Raw genomic sequence first — 21,839 nt, 5'->3', positions numbered from 1 at the left:
TGTGATTTGTATTTTGTGCTAACTGCCGAAGACTGAGTTTCACGACATATTATGTGCATGTTTTCTTTGGTAAGGAAGCACCTGGTTGTGAGATAGATGTAAATGTAGAGAGAGAAAGAGAGCAGTCTCCAGACAGCAGGCACAGGGCTGTAGCACCTGCCGCAGCAACGTGAGTCCCAGCCCGCAGCGTTAAATATTTACTGCTCATTCTCACACATGACAACACAGATCACACAGCCAGCTCCCTTCACTCTCTCTGCATCCCTCACTCCTGAATCTGCCCTATCCTCGCTCGTCTTTTAGCACTCTTTTTCTTTAGTAAGCTATTTTGATAACACTTTACAGTAAATTCTCATTTGTTAACATTAGTTCATTTTATTAACTAACATGAAGTAACAATGCTGCAACAAGCCGTTCAATTGAAACAGAATTCAAAGTTTTATTTTTCTTCACTTGGCAGGCAACCTCAATGACTAATAAAATATGTGTCAGTTGTACTTTGCATTTATTTACTTATTTAGAATAAGAAGAAGAATATCAAAAATAATAGAAACATATATTATTAGACGTTATCTTTTTAGACTTTTTTTTTTTTTTTTTGCATTATGAATTTATTACATTATTTTCATGGCAGTTTCAAACACATTTTCCACCCAAATTATCATTAAATTTTTTGTTATTATTATCTTGTATTCATTTAACTTGACTGAATCAATCTGACTACATTACTATTTTTTTTTTATCATGATTAAATGCCCCCCCCCCCCCCAATTTATTTTATTTATTTTTTATAAAATAACATTTTTATATATATATATATATATATATATATTTTTTTTTTATATTATTTTAACAATTAACAAAGACAATTTAGTATAGTATAGTATAATATATATATATATATATATATATATAGAGTATAATATATATATATATATATATATATATATATATATATATATATATATATATTATACTATACTAAATTGTCTTTGTTAATTGTTAAAATAATTAACAAAAATAACTAATACTATATTTTTTGGACATTATTGCATTATGATATTTTTATGGGACACACATTTTCCTCCCACATTGTCATTATAAATTCTTATTATTAATTCCAGCAATGAAAATAAGATTTCACATTATTTAATTTATTTAACTTCTTTATTTATTTATTTATTTTACCAAAAAATGCAAGCATGCAAAACTTGTAGAACCTGAGCAAAATCTTTAATTATTTGATGGGAAATTTGTCAGTAATTTTCATTGCTGACATGCATAAATGTTTGTGCTCTTGCTGTGAATAGTCCTGTGCATGGTCCTTTCGACTCTAGTATGCTTCTAGCATGCTTAGATGTTCCATAGAACCGGCACATGTGGCTGTCCAGCACACAAACTCTTTATTCCTCATCCTCTCTCTCATTTCTTTAGGCTCTGTTCCTGAACACATGCTGCGTCCAGCTATACTCACATAAGCAGAAACGCAGCTGGGATCGATTAAGGTTTTGTTGTGTGTTTGGGTGATTATAGCGTCTGTAGGCATGCATGAAATTAGTGAGTGATTAGTGTGGCTCACTGCTGAGTATCTGGACCGAAGCTTTACTGGGGTTGAGACGCCCAGCCGGGATTTACCTCACTGAATTCCTTTCTCGTTCTCCGGAGCTTTTTTCGCTCATCCCCCAACCCCCATATTTCTCTCTCGCTGTCTTTTCTGAGCGTCGTCCCATCTCCTTTCAAACAGTTGGATGCTCCTATGTTTCCAGAGCACTTTGCAGAGAGTGTTTGGGGGAAAAGGGGGATGAAACACCAGGCCTTACTCGATTCTAGTGCTTTTTTCATTCTTTTTTTCTTCCCAGCCCGTTTAGCATTCGCATCAACATTTACGGGTAGTTATGGGATGGGAATGTCTTCAAAGATTGAGTGTGTGTGTGTGTCTGTGTGTGTATGTTTGCCTCCTGCTGTGACTGTCTGTCAGAATGTGACCCTGACCCCTTCCAGAGCTCCTGCACTAATATTTATTTAATTTCAAATGACCAGCACAATGCCAAGAGGTCAAAGAGGAATAACAACCACAAACTGGCAGACGGAGACCAAAGCTGGAGCCCTGACTTCCTGTCTATCTCTCCGTCTACATATCTTTCTTTTTTTTTCTTTTTTTACTTATTGCTTATCTGTTTGACTGATTGAAATCTGGGCAGCAGGTCATGCTTTTGTACCAGTGAAACTGTTTTAGACTTTAAGCATTTTATAATACTCACACACACATCCAGTACACTTAGTGTTGTACATGTGCATGTTTACACACTGTCCCGTGTACAGTGCATAAGTGTACCTACAAAAATTTTTGGTGGCCCTGTTGTGTGGCAATTTTGCAGGTCAACTCATTTAGTAACTAGCTTTATTCAAGCCAAAAATGTATTTTTAACATGATTAAATCAACCTGACTTCATTAGGTAGTGTTTTTATGTCATGAAGAAATGGAAATAAATAAAATAATATAAAACATTATTTTAGGTTATGAAATAAAATAATTAATACAATTTTATATATATATTAGACATTTATGCAAATAAACAATATCCTATCAAATTATCACTACTTATTATTTTTAAAATTATTATTATTATTATTATTATTATTCCAGCAATGAGAATAAGATTTTTTACAATAATTACAGTACATTACTGAGAATGAGTGGAGGGGTTTCAAATCTGATTAATTGTTATGAAAACTGTCTTTTGATTTTGGGATGAAATGTGTTATTTCTTGACAGGTTTTTTTGTTTTTGTTTTTGAGACGCACACACATACTAATTAAGGATAATATTATATTAAGGACATGATTATGCAAAATCAACTAAACTAGAATGAATCATGAAAAATATCATGTTTCTATATACACATGTTCTAGAACAATTTGTACCACTGTGCCAAGAGTCAAAGCAGCAATGCCTCGTCCCACACACTGCTGTCCCAGTGATTGATGGGAAATGAAGTTTTGCGGTGGATTGGCCAAAACCAGCGAGCCAGGAGAGACATGATGTTCCCCTTCACTGATCTAAATAATATGAAAGGGTTTACTTAGTATTGTGAACGTGCTCTGCTTAAATGGGGCAATGCAAACTCACTAAGGTTTTATGGTTAACGTTTTATTTATTTATTTATTTATTTTTACAAGTGCACCTTTGCATCAAATATTCTTGTGTGCATGTTTGTTTGTTCATGTGTGAGAGTGTGAAGACTTGTGCTTGCTTTATCAATTACAATGTCACTCAGAGCTTGACCTGGGGAGTCTGGGATATTTCCATTCAGCCCCCCTGACTCACAGATGCTCAGTTTGGACATTTTGCAGGATAATCACCAAATTAATTCATCTGACTGAATTTTGGATAAGGTGGGCAAAGGTCACAGAAAACTGTTGTAGCAGTGGTCTCCATTCAAAATTCAGCTAAATATAATTCATTCATTCAGTTAAATATAATTTCTTTGGGATAAGACAAAGATAAGTCTCAGTAAAACAGTGTTACTAAATTGTTATTATTATTATTATTAATTTCATTATTTTTGTACCCATTGATACATTTCAAGAACCCTTTGTCAACACCAAACCTGAACTTCATTCATTCATTCATTCATTCATTCATTCATTCATTCATTCATTCATTCATTCATTCATTCATTCATTCATTCATTCATTCATTCATTCATTCATTCATTCATTCATTCATTCATTCATTCAAATGTACTATTTGGGTCAAGAATCACTGATATAGAACATAATAATAAGGGTCTGGAGAAACCCATTAAATTCAAAAATATATATATTTGGTCACACTTTAGTTTGGGGAACACATATTCACTATTAACTTAACCTTTTGGCTCAATAAATTCGTAATTCACTGCTTATCAATAGCTAGTCAGGTAGTTGTTGTAGTGGTTAAGGTTAGGTATGGGTAGAATTAAGGGATGTAGAATATGGTCATGCAGAATAAGGCTAAGAATATACCTTTGTAAGTACTAATAAACAGTCAATATGCTTGTAATATGCAAGCTAATAAGCAACTAGTTAATAGTGAGAATTGGACCCTAAACTAAAGTGTTTCCAAATATTTTTAGTACAATAAAATTAATGTGTTATGTAAGGTAATGTTGATTTGTTTTTGTTTTATAATATATATATATAAAAAAAAATGTATAGCTAAATTGAGGTGTGTTTTTGCAGCCTTGCAAGGAAACAAATCTAACATTAACTATCGACCTACCAAATGTTAGTTAAAATGGGATGAAATGCATAAATTACTTCAGTACATGCTGTAAAAGTGGGTGGACACTGTTGCGCTCCATAATGGTTTCATCTGATAATGAGTTTCTATGCATTTGCTTTTCCGTTCGCTTGCGACAGCTGATTGTTTTAGGTCTTCACTCTTTTACACCCCAAGCCTGAGCTGTTATTTTTCCCCTATTCTTTTTCTTTAACCAGCAATCTTTCCATTGACAGAGATAATTATTCAGTGACCCGTTTAGCTCAGAAAACAGCAGCCGACGAGATAAATGCATTTTGTTGAAGCAACTCCCGGGTGAATAACTGCCCTGTGCATGATTGTGGGCCGCCTGTAGCTATTACAGAGAAAAGCCCTTAGTTCAGCTCATCTGGAGCTCTGGCTGGCCTGGAATAGGGACATGTTGATTTCCTATTGATGCACTGCAGCGTTCAGGCTTAGCATGAAGAGGAGAGAGAAGAGTTTAAAGATGATTTTCAAAGAGTCTGTCCTCCCCTGGATGACACAAAATCAATATCGTAGATCAGGCCGCCAGCCCACTGCCCATCAGGTGAATGAAAATGGTGAGAGAGGAAGAATCTCTGGGTTTTTGTGAAGCCGTCAGCAGAGTTTCATGTTGAATTATGTTACTCTCCATTAAAGTATCTTGTTTAGTGTATTTTAGTGCTATTTTACTATCGGCAATACCTGACTGTGTGTGTGTGTGTGTGTGTGTGTGTGTGGCACCTAGTATACCTGACATAAGGGGGACAAAATGTCCCCACAAAGATGGAAAATGGGCAATATCCGAAATCCTTGTGGGGACATTTTTTTTTAGTGCCCATGAGGAAAACGGCTTATAAATCATAGTAAGTGATGTTTATTGAAAATGTAAAAATGCTAAAGTTTTATGTGATGGGAAGGTTAAGTGGATAGAATATACAGTATAAAAATACAGTTTTTATAGTATAAAAATCATTTTCTATACTAAAATGTCTCCATAAAACATGAAAACCGAACGTGTGTGTTCACATTCACAGACACAGCCACACAGACACATATTCACAGAACTCTATTTTACCAATAAGGCTGAATCTTTGACAAACAACAAAAAAACAGATGTATTACAAATCGTACTTGGGGGCATATTATTATTCTTTTTTTTTTTATTAGTTAAATGGCCTATGTATTAAATATTAGTTAAATATGTATTATTTATTAATTTACATAATGTCATGTAAAACAACTTGTTTTACAACATAATCAATGTAATTATCTCATGTGTATACATATTTATAAGGTGTGATATGAATTTTTTTTAAGGCATTATCAATATTTATTTAATACATTTCTAATATTTTATATTATAAACTATATATTCATATTTATTTAAAAATTAGTGACTGATAAAATTATTAGTAGTATTAGTAGTAATAATAGTATGTTGTTGTTTTTTTATAATTGTAGCAATTTTATTATATATATATATATATATATATATATATATATATATATATATATATATATATATATATATATATATATATATATATATATATATATTATAATACATTTATTAAATGTAGTATATATATTTTATATATTTATATAAAGAGCACTTGAATATGACTGTGTGTGGCCCCCTCATCTGAGGTTAGATGAGTCATGTTGTCAGAGCTTTCCTCTTCTCAGCTGATTGGCAGACTCCCTCCGAGAGAAGCTGAAGGAGAGAAAATATGGAGAGGGAATGAGGAGGAGAGCGAGAGGAGGAGCGGTGTGGGGATTTGGTTTGCTTCAGTGCTTATTAGGATTTAGCCCTGATTTGGGCTCTTATGAAGGCACTCAGGTTGCATTTAGCCAAGCTGTGAATGTCTCAATTTGGCCTCCAGAGCTTTAGCTCAGTGCTTGCTAACCGGGCAAAACATTTCAGGTCACAGTTGTGTTTTATGTAACCCTTGAGGAGAGCTTATAAGTCTGGTGAGGTATGACAGCTCAATATTCATCTCAGAAGTTTCCAGAAGGCACAATAAGAGCTGATAAGGGCCTGAGTGATTTTAGAAATTAACTGAGAGTGTGACTAGGCATACTAGTTAAATGGAAGAAGATTGAAGCCTTAAAACATCCACAAATCAGAATTCAGAGACATTACTAGCTGTTATTTTATAGTAAAAATCAATTCTGTCATAATTTACTCACCATCATGTTGTGCCAAACCTGTATGACTTTCTTTATTCTTCTACAAAATTCCTTTTTGCTTGAACTATCACATTCGTAAGTAGTTATAAAACGGATAGTTATGTTTCTAAATTCTGATTGGATGACCTGTGTTTGAAGGCTGTAAAATCCAAGCACACATTTGCTGGATTTTGATCGAACCAACTGTCCCTTTGGCACTTGCAGTCTTTCATGGCGCAATAGCAGCACGCTAATCGTCAAGGTGTGTGAACTGCTAATTGTGTTTGTTCTAGGTTGTTAGGTTCTATGTTCCTGCACAGGAAGTGCAGCTAGTTATGTTGTTGCTACAGCAGTCCACCACATGCACGGTATTGTTCCGAAACGTTAACGCCACATCTGTCACAGGCATCAAAACCAGAGAGGTAAACAAAGAGATTTGGTTTTACATCTCACTCCCCTACGCCACCCTCATTCCTGCAGAGATATCCGTCTGCTCCTTTGTCTGCCAGATACACTCTACTCTCTCATGACAAATGAGGCCTGTCATTGTTTAGAGCCCTTCAGGAACAGCTCCTTATGTCAATGTCCAACTCTAATACGTTCAGGGAATGGTTTTATGAAATCATAAACAGTAAATGGAGATGCAGGTATAGAGGCCCGGCAGTGCCAGCGAATGACAAAAAGAGTTCCTGGAAATCTAACACTAGCCGGCATTGAAATTGAATCCCTTTATCTCTCCGACGTTTATTAGAGGCAGGAACAATTGTCTGCCATGTTTTTCATATCCTGAGATTTGAATGTGATTTGCGCCGAGCCTGGCTGATACAGTCCAGTTGTTTCTTCTTAAATAACATTAGCACCTGTGTCGCATTGCCTTTTCAAAGATATCAGTGAATGAGCCGTCTTTTCATTAGAGTTTAGCGGTTATGCGCTGAAGTGCATTTTGCGGCGGGATCAGATACTTGTAATGGCCTGACCCATGTTTCCTCTGCATACGATATGGTAAAATGTGGAGGAAGTTTTGAGGAAGTGGTTGTGTTTATGTGCTGGATGTCCTCGACCCCTACAGCGGCCCCTCAGGCTTTAAGACAAGTCAAATCCTATTATCTTCCACCCTGTGTCTATTGAATCTTTCCGTATTGAAATTCAATAGAGAGGCCTTGCGTAATCCCATAGAAACATTCTGCTTAAGGGAGGGGATTATTAAATGAGAGAGTTATCTTAAAATGACATTGCCCTGACGGCCACAGAGGCCAGTCACGTGTCTCTCTTTCCAGGCTATGAGGAGATATTCAAAGTGGCATACAACCCCGATTTATATAAATTAGTATGCAGTGTGTATGATATGCAGTATGCACAATATAAAAATGCAATTAATGGGTGGTTTACTTATTATGTGCCAGATTGTGTAGTGTACAATAGAGTTTTTTTTTATTTTCTATTTAGTTCTAATTTATTTTTTTATTCAGTTATTAGTAATTTGTACTTTGTACTTCAGTTTATACTAATTTAATTTCATTTAGTTGCCAGGGTAACATTTCTAATGTTCATTAAATATATATATATATATTATTATATATTATTGTCTTATTTCAACTTTACATTAACTAAAACTATTAAACATAATATTTGTTAATCCCCCTGTGGCTAAAATCAAGCTTTTAATGTTGTTTATATGTATATGAGGTGTTTTTAATATGCTTTAAGATAAACCATGTGCAAATTCATAAATCAACGCCATTGCTGAGTATTTTCTCCTTAAAGGTGCAATGTGTGATATTTCTGAGGATCTATTGACAGAAATGCAATATAAGATCCATAACTCTGTTTTCAGTGGTGTATAAAGACCTTACTTAATGAACCATTATGTTTTTATTACCTTATTTATTACCTTAGAATGAGTCATTTATATGTACATTTATATGTACACCCCTTCTATGAAGGTCGCCATATCGTGACGTCATGTTTCTACCGTAGCCGACAGCGAACAGACAGACGCGTTTCATCACTAACTTGAATGAGAAGCAGCAGAAAAAGACGCGGCTTCCTACGTCGGCCACCGTAGCCTCTCATTCGAGTTTGAAATTTCAAGGAAAGGCCGCGAATTATTGACCGATTGCAATTCGTAAATCTCACCACTAGATGCCGCTAAAAATCACACACTGCACCTTTAAAACTGCAGTGAACCAAAGACAGTCTCAAAAACTCGGTTTGAACTCGCTGGTGTTTCTGACGTCACAAACTACCTTGTAACAAATCACATCAACGTGTGATTGTCAACGAGTGGATCTCTGAGCTGGAGTGAGTGAGTGGAGGCGGGGATAATTTGATATATCCATAGGGCCGCGTATACTAAATGAAGCAAGGGTGTAGAGTTACATTCAATTACATACATAGGTGAGTTTTAAGGGATAAAAAGATTGACTACAGGGGGACTTTAACAATAACAACAATGCTAAAACAAATGTCTGTTATTATACAGACAAGTAAATAGAGGCAAAATAGTGTCAAATGTTTCACTGTTATAGCAGATTTCAGATGTGACGATTCGATTACATTGAATTTGTCATTTCCAGTGTGGGTGTGTTTAGAGAAAGGCTTATCTTAAGCCCTGGATAGAGTGTCTTCTTCCATTTTCTTTCCCCGTGTGTTTGTGGGCAATCAGATGGACCCTCACCCTCCACCATGAGTGTGATGTGCACGTCCTGATATCATATGATGCAGTAACACCAGCTCTTAGAGTCTCCACACAGCCTTATCACACACAGACCAGGAAGCAACTCACTGTGCTGGTGATTACCTACCTTGTGTGTGTGTGTGTGTGTGTGTGTGTGTTCCAGTAATGATGTCATCTTCCAGGATGTAATTCACAGTTATCTAGGAGTGTGTGATTTCTATTTCTCTGCCTGAGGTAGCAAGAGACACCGAGACACCTCTGCTGGTATATTCTCTCTCACACACACTTGTTTAGCCCGGGGACCAGGTATTGCTCTCTCAGGATGTGATTGTATTTCATATGAATTTCACACTTGTTGGGGAAAAAACCCTAGCATATCCTAGACTGTTGTGGAAACACATCCATATTCTACAGAGGTTTTAGACCCATTTGCTCAACTAGCCGTTAGATTGCTGCTGCTTTTTTTCAACGTTTACCTTTCAGCAGCAATGCACTTGTTATAAAAAGCAGTAAATTAGCAGCTACATCCAATCATACATCATTTGATACTTGTCATACATTGTTAATCTCAGGTAAACTCATGAGCGATTAGTTTAGCGGGAAAAATTATGGAAAGCAGAGGCCAAAAAAATTTGCTGAGATGTGTGTGCGCTTGTCTCCACCATGCAAATAACATTGTCTTTATTAATGCTGATTCGAGGTAGCTTTTGCGAACACCCTTATTTAGGAGGCGTGGGTCGTGCTCGGCACCAGAGCACTGTTTACTTACTGTCATTCCTTTAAAAAGACAAACGCAGTCTGATGCATTATGTATGAGCACGGCGAAGGCTGTGGGGTTTGTCATTTTCTGTCTTGCAAATTTGTTCTCTACCCGAACAAAGGGCAGTAATTGAAAAACGCACACCTCTGCTTTGACGTCTGATTGGATAAAGAGGGATGTTGTTGAAATCTGTTCTGCCTGTTTACTGCTGTGATAGCCAATTAGCACAGGGAAAATATGTTTAGATTATAATCAGTGATACATCGATGCGATGTGACAGCGTTGCAGTAGGCTTACTCAAACGGGTCATACTTCATCAGGGGCGTACGTTGGGCTGTCGGGTCCAGTTGGACTTCTGTGCAAGAGATGGAGGAAGTGAATCAGGATATGTAGATGAAAGGTGAACTCATGAACTCATTTTGTAATTGATTACTCACTTGATTGTTCACTATGATATCAGTACTGCTGAGATCAGACATTTCATGTTCATTAAATGGATGCATACTTAACATAAATCCTGCTTTATTTCCTTTTTCATCTCTCGTATTTTCTCTCTTTTTCATACCCCCCCCCCCCAGCATTATTATAACACAACACACAATTATCGAACATCATAAAATGCTCTCGCCATAAAATATTTGAGCAATGCCGTAATCAAATTCCACGGATGACCGCTGCTCAGTAAATTAAAATGACGATTAAGTTCGTCTCATAAACAATGTTGTCTCGCGAGTGGATCGTTTTCATCAGTTCTCACCTCCCCATCACATTTTCTCTTCTCTTACATTCAGGAATCATATCTAAAAGCTATTGATTGCCATAAACAAAGAGCGGGAGTCAGATGGGTATAAATTTTTAATGGGGCAAACCTCCTGGAGATTTCCGAGATGTAGATTTCTGTAGCGTTCGCTTCCCCTTGTCTTTTGATTTACTGTACGTGTTAGAGCGCATGCTGTGGGAAGATACCGCTGCAGTCAGAATCCTAAATATTGCGATGCATGACGACTGGGCTGTCTTATACAAGAAGCGTAGATTTGGCGGTCCCAAGTGTACCACCTCCATTCCTCAAAAGTTTGTAAGGTAGTGACTTGTCAATAAAAGTAAAATCAAGTATGTCTAAATTCTAATTTATTCCACTGAGAAGAAGAGTGCGAGAAACATTAATTTATGCTTCATCATTAGTGATGTAGTGTTGACTACAGTAGATTCAGGCAGTGGTTCTGGTTTCTTTCTGGTATCACAATGTGGCTATTTGGGTCTTTCTTCATGCAGGAATGAACATGTGAGATGTTCAGCCTCTCACAGGATCTTCTCTCAACCTCTGGCCCACTAGATATGGACACACACTAGGGCTGGGTGATATGGCCAAAAAAATTATATCTCTGTATTTTTTGGTTAAATGGCAATACAAGATATATATCTCGGCACTTTCTACGTTTTTTTATTTAGATACAAATGTTATTTCACATCCTGCCCAATGATATCCTAGAAACAATGCTGATATTGAAGGGTATGGAAACAAATACAGTGAATGTAATGTAGGCTATGCAATATATTATGTGCAAAAAGGTGGTTAAAATCACATTACATTCTAACATTGTAACATTACAATCTAAAAACTTTAAATTGACTAAAGGCTAAACTAAAAATGAAAATAAATACAAAAGCACAAACTAATTATATTAGCCAGCATTTGATTACCCCATTATAATGGTCACTTTCATAAAAATATACTTACTTGTAGGTTTACAATTCCACATATGGGACATTTATTGTCTCCTACAACAAATATTTTAGCAATATATATATTTTAGTCAGAATTATTGCGCTACTATTCTATTGTGCTCCGTCTGTTTGGCGCGCTCATTCACGGAAGCTTGAATTTTAGCGGAGATTCACTTGCAGAAGGCTCGTCCTCTCCTGACAGTGAAATGGACATATTTGTTTGATTTTCTAACATTTACAGATGGAGAATATGCCTGTGGAATGTAAGTTAAGCACGGAGGAAAGCACCTCATCTCAAACTTATTAAACAGCGCAAGTAGCCTATTTATCTGTCAGTCAGCAACATTATCTGTCAGAGCATCTGACAGGGCAAGCTGCTTTAAACTTGTTAACTAAATCTTACCAGTTATTTTGAAGCCCTTATAAGCTTGTGTCATGTTGTACACAAATTGTACTATGTACTTTCACTGCAGCAGCTCACACTGCGTCCTCCGCTATTTTTCAGATGTGCTCATATCAAGCTATTCTTTATTTATACAGTTTAGAGTTACAGGGACAGTGCACATTAATAAACTTTTAAGTCAATGTGCCAGTTTAGCCAACTTGGCTAATTTTCAACTGCAGTCCCTGGGCAGGTGTAATTACCCCATTTGATTACTACTGTATCGATATAAACGGTATTGCCTCATTCCATATCGTTTCTAAAAAATATATTGATATATCTTAAAAACTCGATATACCGCCTAGCCCTAGCACACACACACACACACACACACACACACACACACACACACACACACACACACACACACACACACACACACACACACACACACACACACACACACACACACACACACACACACACACACACACACACACACACACACACACACACTTTCTCTCTCTAACACTTCCAAAAAAAGAACAGTGGCACAAAGAAGTCTCCCCCAGAAGTTGTCTCTCCTAAAGCCATCAAAATTCAGTCCTATAGACTTTATTCAGGGTAGACGCCACATAGATTTTTATTCGGATTGAAACAAGGCTGTGAGGATTAGTCTTTGCAATGGCATGTGATGTATAATGGTTCTAGATTACATGTCATTTTCACAATTTGTGTTGTTAAACAACAGTACAATCCTTCTGTATACCTCACTGTATCCCTTACACTCTTGTTTTTATTCAAAAAAAAAATAATTTTAAATATGGCGTTATACCCTAATTAGTATGTTTGTAGGATTCATTTTAAGCAACATGCTAAAACCCTCAATGACCAGTTACATATCTCTATGAATCCTCTATGTATTCTTTTTTTTTTAAATTTGTATTATTATTTTTTAAATATTTATTATATTGACATATTTGTTGTTGTTGTTTTTTAATAAATGTTAAATGTATTTATTTATAAATCACAGCACGTTAAAAACCTTAAAGCTAAAAATAAGTTTATCCCCCGTGCTTGCTTGCTTGTTTTATTTATGTAAATGTATTATTAATGAATTACTTTTAAAGCACTGCTGGAAAAATAAATCTTTAAAAACTCACTAGTAGACTATTTTACTAAGTATACTAAGTATTGGATAACCATTCCTTCATTTTCCCTGAAATGGAAATTATGCTGTTGGGAGGAATCTTACTCAAATAGTACTTATGTCTTTAATTCTGTCAAACATTGCTATTCAAATAAACATCAGGTTTCCCTGAGCCTCGTCACTCCAATATGAGCAATTTCTAGTGTTTCACTCTTTGCTTGAATTTATTTGTGTTGAATATAATTTGGGTTTGGCTGAATGAACAAATTATGACTATTCAATCTTCGCCATAGTCATATTATTTTCCCTGCTTGAGTTCAGCACGGACGACTGAAATAGTTGCGGTAAAGCTGAGTCTTTGAAAGTCATCTAAACAGATGCTGGAGGCTATAGACTTCTTCTCTCAGAAACACTTTGTAAACTTTCAAAGATTGTTACTCGGAAGGGAATTTCCTGTGGTCGTAAGGGCCTATGTGTGTTTGGTCAGGCTGCCTGGGAGTTCTGATATGACGCTATGGACCAGTGCCAGGAAGGAACAGCCAGCACCCCTCATCAGCAGGCCAAAACTCTCCACTACAGCGGCACGGTGCCCAGCCTTCACCCCAGACGCTCCGCTTCTGATTAGGCTTTCTAAGAGCAGAGCCCTACTTATCTCTGTTTCTCTCTCTCTCCTTCTCTCTCCAGCCACTACAACCCAACAAAAGGCCCACCACACTCAATACTAACACACTCTTGAACCTAATTTGAATCTATTTGTTTGGACTATTTAGGAGACCATGGAATGTCCCTTTTGGCTGACTTTTTATTTGAATAAGAAAACTGAAATGGGATGTAGTGGTGTAGTGTAGTGGTTAAGACACCAGGGGTGGTATTTGGAAGGTGGCTGATTCGATTCCTTCATTCTCTGACTATTTAGTTCTAGTCTAATAAAATGAATATGTTTTTCTAGCTCATCAGGTAAAGCATTGTGCTATCAGTGCTATGGTTTAGGCCTTGTTGTTCTTTGCTAACAGGTGAGGTTTAGCCACCAGCACATCATCTCAATGAACATGTTCAGTGACAAGTATTGATTCTGGTTGCTGAGATCAGAGTTCTAGTTGGTGTTCATGTTGGGAGAGTGTTTGAGCCATAGCCTAGCGGTTAGCACCAGTGTCACCATTTTAATTAAACTTTTTAATTAAAATGTCATAACTCAATCGTCTGGTGACTTTATAGACTTCTCTGAAAATATATTTGTGTAATACATGTTCAGTAGTTTTCCTTTACAAAGTGACCTCACCAGCTACTGGCCTAGCATGCATAATACAGCGTTTTTAATTGTTTTCGCTGATCCATGTGAACAGGGATCATTTTGACAACGTTGTCGCCTGTATGCGAAAAGCACAAAGGAAAAACTTTTCCGTTTTTAGTACATCGTTGTCGTGTAAACGTACCCTTAAAATAAAGATAACAGACCTAGCAATATATTTATATTGCCAGCAACCTGTTACTCGCATGACATTTTAGCAATAAGCAAGCAATAATGATTCAACAGTCCAATCAATTGTCGATAGACAAAATCCTACCCTGCATTTTTAATATATGTCATAAATAGAGAAGAAAAGCTGATCACAATTTTCATTTCATGTTGACTTTAAGTCATTTTGCTTCTCAAGTAAATGCATCTACATGAAAGTTTGGAAATTAGAAAAACAAACCTACAGAGTAAGAAAATATTTTGTTGCAGTGTAGTTACTCTCCAAAACTATAGAACAAATGCTTTGATATGTTGAGATGTGGTGCTCAGGCATGTGGTGTACATGTCTTGCCCCTTCAAAAAACCACAGCAACAAAAAGTTAACCTGATGACTCCCGTGATAAATCAAAGAAACAGTGGAAAGTTGTGAAAGTGACACTTTGTATTTCTATTCATGTTTTCAGAGGAAAAGCAAGACAGCAGCGAATGATGTGAGAATGTGGAGGTGGAGATTGGATCATGGCGGTGCAGGGTTAGCCTGCCGCTCTTTGCTGGGTGTGGATTTATGGGCGAGCAGGGGAGCTGCAAGCCTTGATTAAATCTGTGACCTTCACCACTCACACAGGCAATCAAGGCGAGGATAAATTCATCATTGCATTGATCCATCAATTGAATTGCGTTTCCGACACTAGCGATGGCTTGACCTCGGCGGCCGGCAGGATTGTCTAATTTGCTCGCGGTGCAGATTGCTAACGCTCTCGCCTTAACTGCACCATGAATTTACGTCTCTACCCCTGAGACACACCATCACGAACCACCTCCCTCCCACCAACATCCCCTCGACGATTTGTATGCAGCAAAGCAATCAAATAAATATGCCCTTTCCAATTCATTAGCATTCACACGGGCCTCTAAATTTACATATATTAGAATATGCAGAAGGCCTTTGTGGTGTTTTTATTGGCGCCTTAAGGTGAAGTGAGGCTAACACTATGCTAAAGGCCTACTCGCCACCTTCTTCTACTCCTCTTCGCGTGCCATCTTTCAACCCTGTGTTTGTGTGAACACTTTGCATTCGTAATTGGGTAAAAGGCTAAATTCCTCCTCACATATTTCAGAAATTGGGTCATCCATTGGGGCTCTGAGGCAAACAAATGAATGTGAGATGCAGATGTGAAAAAGATAAAAAAGAGAGACAGAGAGATAAATAGAAAAGAGAAAGCTAACTGTTTTCCCTTCACAGAAAAGGAGAGTCAGGTTATCCGGTTTGTAAACATAATCATGGTGTACTCTGAGGCAGGGAAATGTTGGAATTTGAATCCAGGTTTCAAGGATGTGTTTTGGTTTTGTGAAGTCCTTTAGGGACACTCTGCTACAAGAAACTATTTGTAATTCTTGCACTCGGGCTCGTTTTTCTGCAATGGTTATTTAAGTCCGTGTTGACTGACCCATTTTACACGACAACACAGGATGTTATAACAACTCTGAAAAAGAAGAAAGAAATGTCTATTTACAGCTGAAGTGTGTACTTTTTGTGCCACCAGCATACGGAATTACAAAAACAATAACTGCTTTTAAACAGGTTTTGTCACATGCCTGTCCTGTCTTGTCATGCACATGGGTGTTTTATTGTTTTGAGCCATGTGCTCATGTCTGCCGTTTAGCCCCTCCCATCTTGTTATCCAGTTATTGGTTAATTTGCTCCACCTGTTGTGTTCGTTACCCTCCTTTGTTTGTTCCCCTATTTAGTCTCCTTGTGTCTGTAGTCCTGTGCTGTTACGTTGTCTAAGTTTTGTGTTTGTTTCCTAGTGTTGTTCCAGTTTAAGATTTGTTTAAGTATTTTCCCCCCTCGTGGGTATTTTTGTTATTCTTTGTATTGTGTTATTTTATTAAAGTTCACCTTTTGTTTATGCTGCATTTGAGTCCTCGGTTTTGTTTTTGACCCGGTCGTGACAGAACGTAACAGCCATTTTGAGGACTCAGCAGAATGGATTCTCGCAGACCCTTACCTACGACATGGGACAGAGAATCTTTTAGAGGGACCCGGTTGGTCATATTTAGGGGAATTCGTGGAGGACGCAGGGGAGGAGATACTTCAGGTGGGCACCGACAGTACTCTCCAGTTTGGTCATTTTCTGACCAAGGACCGGCAAGGTTCAGCCCCGAGCGTTTTTCATCACCTGTTCCCATGGTTCCAACGCCTGTGACTCCAGCGCCAGTGATTCCTGTGCCAGTGATCCAGAGTTCGGGGACTCCGAGACGCAGAAGGAGAAGAAAGACGGTTCACGTCACGTCTGCCCAGTCAGAGACGGTTCACGTCACGCCTGCCCAGCCAGAGATTGTTCATGTCACGTCTGCCCAGCCAGAGACGGTTCACGTCACGTCTGCCCAGTCAGAGACGGTTCATGTCACGTCTGCCCAGTCAGAGACTGTTCACGTCACGTCTGCCCAGTCAGGGACTGTTCACGTCACGTCTGCCCGGCCGGAGACTGTTCTCGTCGCGTCTGCCCAACCAAAGACTGTTCATGTCGTGCCTGCCGAGTCTGTGTCCCCTGACAGGACGTCTGCTGAGACATTGTTGAATTATTTTTCAACACTGTTTAATATCCTGGAGGTTCCCGGGAGGGTTCATATCACGCCTGCCCAGCCAGAGATTGTTCATGTCGCGTCTGCCCAGCCAGAGACTGTTCACGTCACACCTGCCCAGCCAGAGACTGTTCATGTCGCATCTGCCCAGCCAGAGACTGTTCACGTCACGCCTGCCCAGCCAGAGACTGTTCACGTCACGCCTGCCCAGTCAGAGACTGTTCACGTCACGTCTGCCCAGTCAGAGACTGTTCACGTCCCGTCGGCCCAGCCAGAGACTGTTCATGTCCCGTCTGCCCAGTCTGAGACTGTTCAGATCACATCTGCCCAGCCAGAGATGGTTCTAGCCACGTCTGCCCAGTTGGAAACAGATCGGGAAATTCCCATTCTCATGGTCGGGGGGGCACTGACCGGCTATTTAGAGCGTTTAGCTCGGATCCTGGAGACGCCCTTCAAACCTTCAGTGTTTGTTCCTGAGCCGAAGCCAGTTCCTATGTCTGAGCAGGTGGCGTCTGTTCCTGAGCCGGTGGTGTCCGTTCCTGAGCTTGAGCCGGTGGTGCCAGTTCCAGTGCCTGAGCCGGTGGTGTCTGTTTCTGAGCCGGTGGTGTCTGTTTCTGAGCCGGTGGTGTTTGTTTCTGAGCCGGTGGTGTCTGTTTCTGAGCCGGTGGTGTCTGTTCCTGAGCCGGTGGTGTCTGTTCCTGAGCCGGTGGTGTCTGTTCCTGAGCCGGTGATGTCTGTTCCTGTTCCTGAGCCGGTGGTGTCTGTTCCTGAGCCGGTGATGCCAGTGTCTGTTCCTGAGCCGGTGATGCCAGTGTCTGTTCCTGAGCCGGAGCCAGTGTCTGTTCCTGAGCCGGAGCCAGTGTCTGTTCCTGAGCCGGAGCCAGTGTCTGTTCCTGAGCCGGAGCCAGTGTCTGTTCCTGAGCCGGAGCCAGTGTCTGTTCCTGAGCCGGAGCCAGTGTCTGTTCCTGAGCCGGAGCCAGTGTCTGTTCCTGAGCCGGAGCCAGTGTCTGTTCCTGAGCCGGAGCCAGTGTCTGTTCCTGAGCCGGAGCCAGTGTCTGTTCCTGAGCCGGAGCCAGTGTCTGTTCCTGAGCCGGAGCCAGTGTCTGTTCCTGAGCCGGAGCCAGTGTCTGTTCCTGAGCCGGAGCCAGTGTCTGTTCCTGAGCCTGAGTCGGTGGTGCCAGTTCCAGTGCCAGCTCCAGTGCCTGAGCCGGTGGTGCCAGTTCCAGTGCCTGAGCCGGTGGTGCCAGTTCCAGTGCCAGTGCCAGCTCCAATGCCTGAGCCGGTGGTGCCAGTTCCAGTGCCTGAGTCGGTGGTGCCAGTTCCAGTGCCAGCTCCAGTGCCTGAGCCGGTGGTGCCAGTTCCAGTGCCTGAGCCGGTGGTGCCAGTTCCAGTGCCTGAGCCGGTGGTGCCAGTTCCAGTGCCTGAGCCGGTGGTGCCAGTTCCAGTGCCTGAGCCGGTGGTGCCAGTTCCAGTGCCAGTGTCAGTTCCAGTGCCTGAGTCGGTGGTGCCTGTTCCAGTGCCTGAGCCGGTGGTGCCTGTTCCAGTGCCTGAGCCGGTGGTGCCAGTTCCAGTGCCTGAGCCGGTGGTGCCAGTTCCAGTGCCTGAGCCGGTGGTGCCAGTTCCAGTGCCTGAGCCGGTGGTGCCAGTTCCAGTGCCTGAGCCGGTGGTGCCAGTTCCAGTGCCTGAGCCGGTGGTGCCAGTTCCAGTGCCAGTGCCAGCTCCAGTTCCTGAGCCGGTGGAGTCTGTTCCAGTTCCTGAGCCGGTGGAGTCTGTTCCAGTTCCTGAGCCGGTGGAGTCTGTTCCAGTTCCTGAGCCGGTGGAGTCTGTTCCAGTTCCTGAGCCGGTGGAGTCTGTTCCAGTTCCTGAGCCGGTGTCGTCTCCGCCGTGGCCGCCCGAGGGGTCGTCTCCTCCCTGGCCGCCCGATGGACTATCTGCTCCGCCGTGGCCGCCCGAGGGGTCGTCTCCGTCGTGGCCGCCCGAGGGGTCGTCTCCTCCCTGGCCACCCGATGGACAATCTGCTCCACCCTGGCCGTCTGATGGACGGTCTGTCCCTCCCGTCCCGCCCTGGTCTGTCCCTCCCGTCCCGCCCTGGTCTGTCCCTCCCGTCCCGCCCTGGTCTGTCCCTCCCGTCCCGCCCTGGTCTGTCCCTCCCGTCCCGCCCTGGTCTGTCCCTCCCGTCCCGCCCTGGTCTGTCCCTCCCGTCCCGCCCTGGTCTGTCCCTCCCGTCCCGCCCTGGTCTGTCCCTCCCGTCCCGCCCTGGTCTGTCCCTCCAGTCCCGCCCTGGTCTGTCCCTCCAGTCCCGCCCTGGTCTGTCCCTCCTGTCCTAGTGGAGCGTCTGGTAGCCGCTCCTTAAGGAGGGGGTTATGTCACATGCCTGTCCTGTCTTGTCATGCACATGGGTGTTTTATTGTTTTGAGCCATGTGCTCATGTCTGCCGTTTAGCCCCTCCCATCTTGTTATCCAGTTATTGGTTAATTTGCTCCACCTGTTGTGTTCGTTACCCTCCTTTGTTTGTTCCCCTATTTAGTCTCCTTGTGTCTGTAGTCCTGTGCTGTTACGTTGTCTAAGTTTTGTGTTTGTTTCCTAGTGTTGTTCCAGTTTAAGATTTGTTTAAGTATTTTCCCCCCTCGTGGGTATTTTTGTTATTCTTTGTATTGTGTTATTTTATTAAAGTTCACCTTTTGTTTATGCTGCATTTGAGTCCTCGGTTTTGTTTTTGACCCGGTCGTGACAGGTTTATCTAAGGTTGTCTGCCAATGGTAAGACAATCAATTAGTTGCACTCCAAACTCATCCTATTAGCTTCTGATGACTTGGTTTTATATGGTTTTTCTGCTGGTCAAAGCTGGTCATTTGTGGACATTAGAGGTGAATCTGGAAGACCACCTTAGTCAATCTGGTAGATCATCTTTTTAAAAACGAATCTAGCGTAAAAGCTGATATGACTTTTTTGTTTCGATTTTTTGTTTTGATTTTTTTTGTTTTCTTGGAGTGTTCTGTAAAGCTGTGTGTCTAACCGTTCAGTCTTCTTGTTTCTGTTTTTCAGCCTGCAGGTCAGGCACCTACAAGGCCTCTTCCATGGATGCCTACTGCACCAAGTGTCCTCCGCACAGTTTCTCCCATCAAGAGGAAGCCTCAGAGTGTTCCTGCGAGAAGGGATTTTACAGAGCTGACATGGACCCGCGGTCAATGGCCTGTACCCGTGAGTGATCCAGTACTACAGCCATAAATCTTTTTTAGGTAGATCATGCATGAATGTTGATAGGCAGAGAAATTCATGGATGGATGAACTGATGGAAAGAGGGATGAATGAATGGGGGGAGGTAATTATGAATGCATGAATGTATAGTATAATTGTATGGATAAATAGACTGATGTGTGGATGGATGGATGCATAGATGGATGGATGAACTGATGGAAAAAGGGGTAAATGCATGGATGGATAAAATGATGGAAAGTTGGTTGAATGGATAGTTCTAATTACACATGCATGGGTGGATGGACAGATGGGTGGATGGATGGATGGAGGGCTGGAGGCTGTTTTTCTTATTTATTCTTATAGACTGGGCTCAGTACATTTTCACCTTCATCACTGTCTCATCATCATAAATCACGTCAGATTGAACGTTCAGCTCTGCGTTTACAAGACTGGTGAGGTCACCTTATATAGACCAAGAGAGTGAGTCATTACCTATATATATATCTGTGTGTGTGCTTGGGGTTGAAGCGTGGAAGAAAGAAAGACATGAAAAATAAAGAAAGGAAAGAAAGAGAAAGAACGAACCCCATACGACAGATCCTAATTAAAGGACTCATTCATCTGATAAGGCAAATCATGCATGCAGCTAAACATATGGATCTACTTAATGACCTTCAGTTGTAGTACATCACACACACACTTACACACAAACTCACCACCCCACCCCCCACACATACACACTGCTTACTTAATGTAATGATAAAATAAATTAGGGCAACAGCAGTGAAATGAGACTGTTTGTACTGTATATGAAAATCATGTGCCAGGAAATAAAAATGATGTGCTAATGTGATTACTGAGAAACCAGCTGTAAATCACACACTTGCATGTGAACAACATCTCATTCACATCCTAGTTTATCTGCATGTCAATTTTGTTTCTACCTCAAATTAGAATTTGTGTGCTAATTTTTAAGATTTAATTAACATCAGTGTTTCAATCCAGAATTTTTAATGCCTTATCTTACAATATTTGGGTGAAAAAAACACCATTTTGCCCTTATGCTTACTAATGCTACATTTAATCAAAAATGCTGTAAAAACTGTAATATTGTGAAATATTATTACCATTTAAGCTAATTTTAGATTTTTAGCAGCCATTACTCTAGTTTTCAGTGTCACATGATCCTTCAGAAATCATTAATTTGGTGTTCAAGATACATTTCTTATTATCAATGTTGAAAACAGTTGCTGCTTAATATGTTTGTGGATACTGGTCTACATTGTTTTAGGGTTCTTCAAAAGAACAGCATGCATTTGAAACAGAAATCATTTAATCTTTTAATAATCTTTTTTTTTTTTTTTTTCACACATAGTTGAACTGAACTGAACTTAAACTTTTTTTAACCCTTAAAAAACACACTCTCTTTCATCTCAGTGACTGGGCTGAACTTTAGGTTGTGCACCATA

The 21,839-nt window shown here is 40.3% G+C and overlaps 1 protein-coding gene across 1 annotated transcript in view; it reads left to right on the top strand.

Moving 5' to 3' along the window:
- epha4b (eph receptor A4b) overlaps window positions 1-21,839 on the top strand; it is a 138,936-nt gene that overhangs the window by 52,924 nt on the left and 64,173 nt on the right. The window contains exon 4 of the mRNA XM_081374875.1: window positions 20,218-20,373. Coding sequence (XP_081231001.1) covers window positions 20,218-20,373 — 156 coding nt within the window. The remainder of the gene's footprint in view (window positions 1-20,217; window positions 20,374-21,839) is intronic.

The sequence above is a fragment of the Scardinius erythrophthalmus genome, assembly GCF_964197995.2.
Source record: "Scardinius erythrophthalmus genome assembly, chromosome: 9".
Classification (NCBI taxonomy): Eukaryota; Metazoa; Chordata; class Actinopteri; order Cypriniformes; family Leuciscidae; genus Scardinius; species Scardinius erythrophthalmus.
Note: the sequence above shows the minus strand (reverse complement) of the source record. Positions and strands in the feature narration are given on the sequence as shown.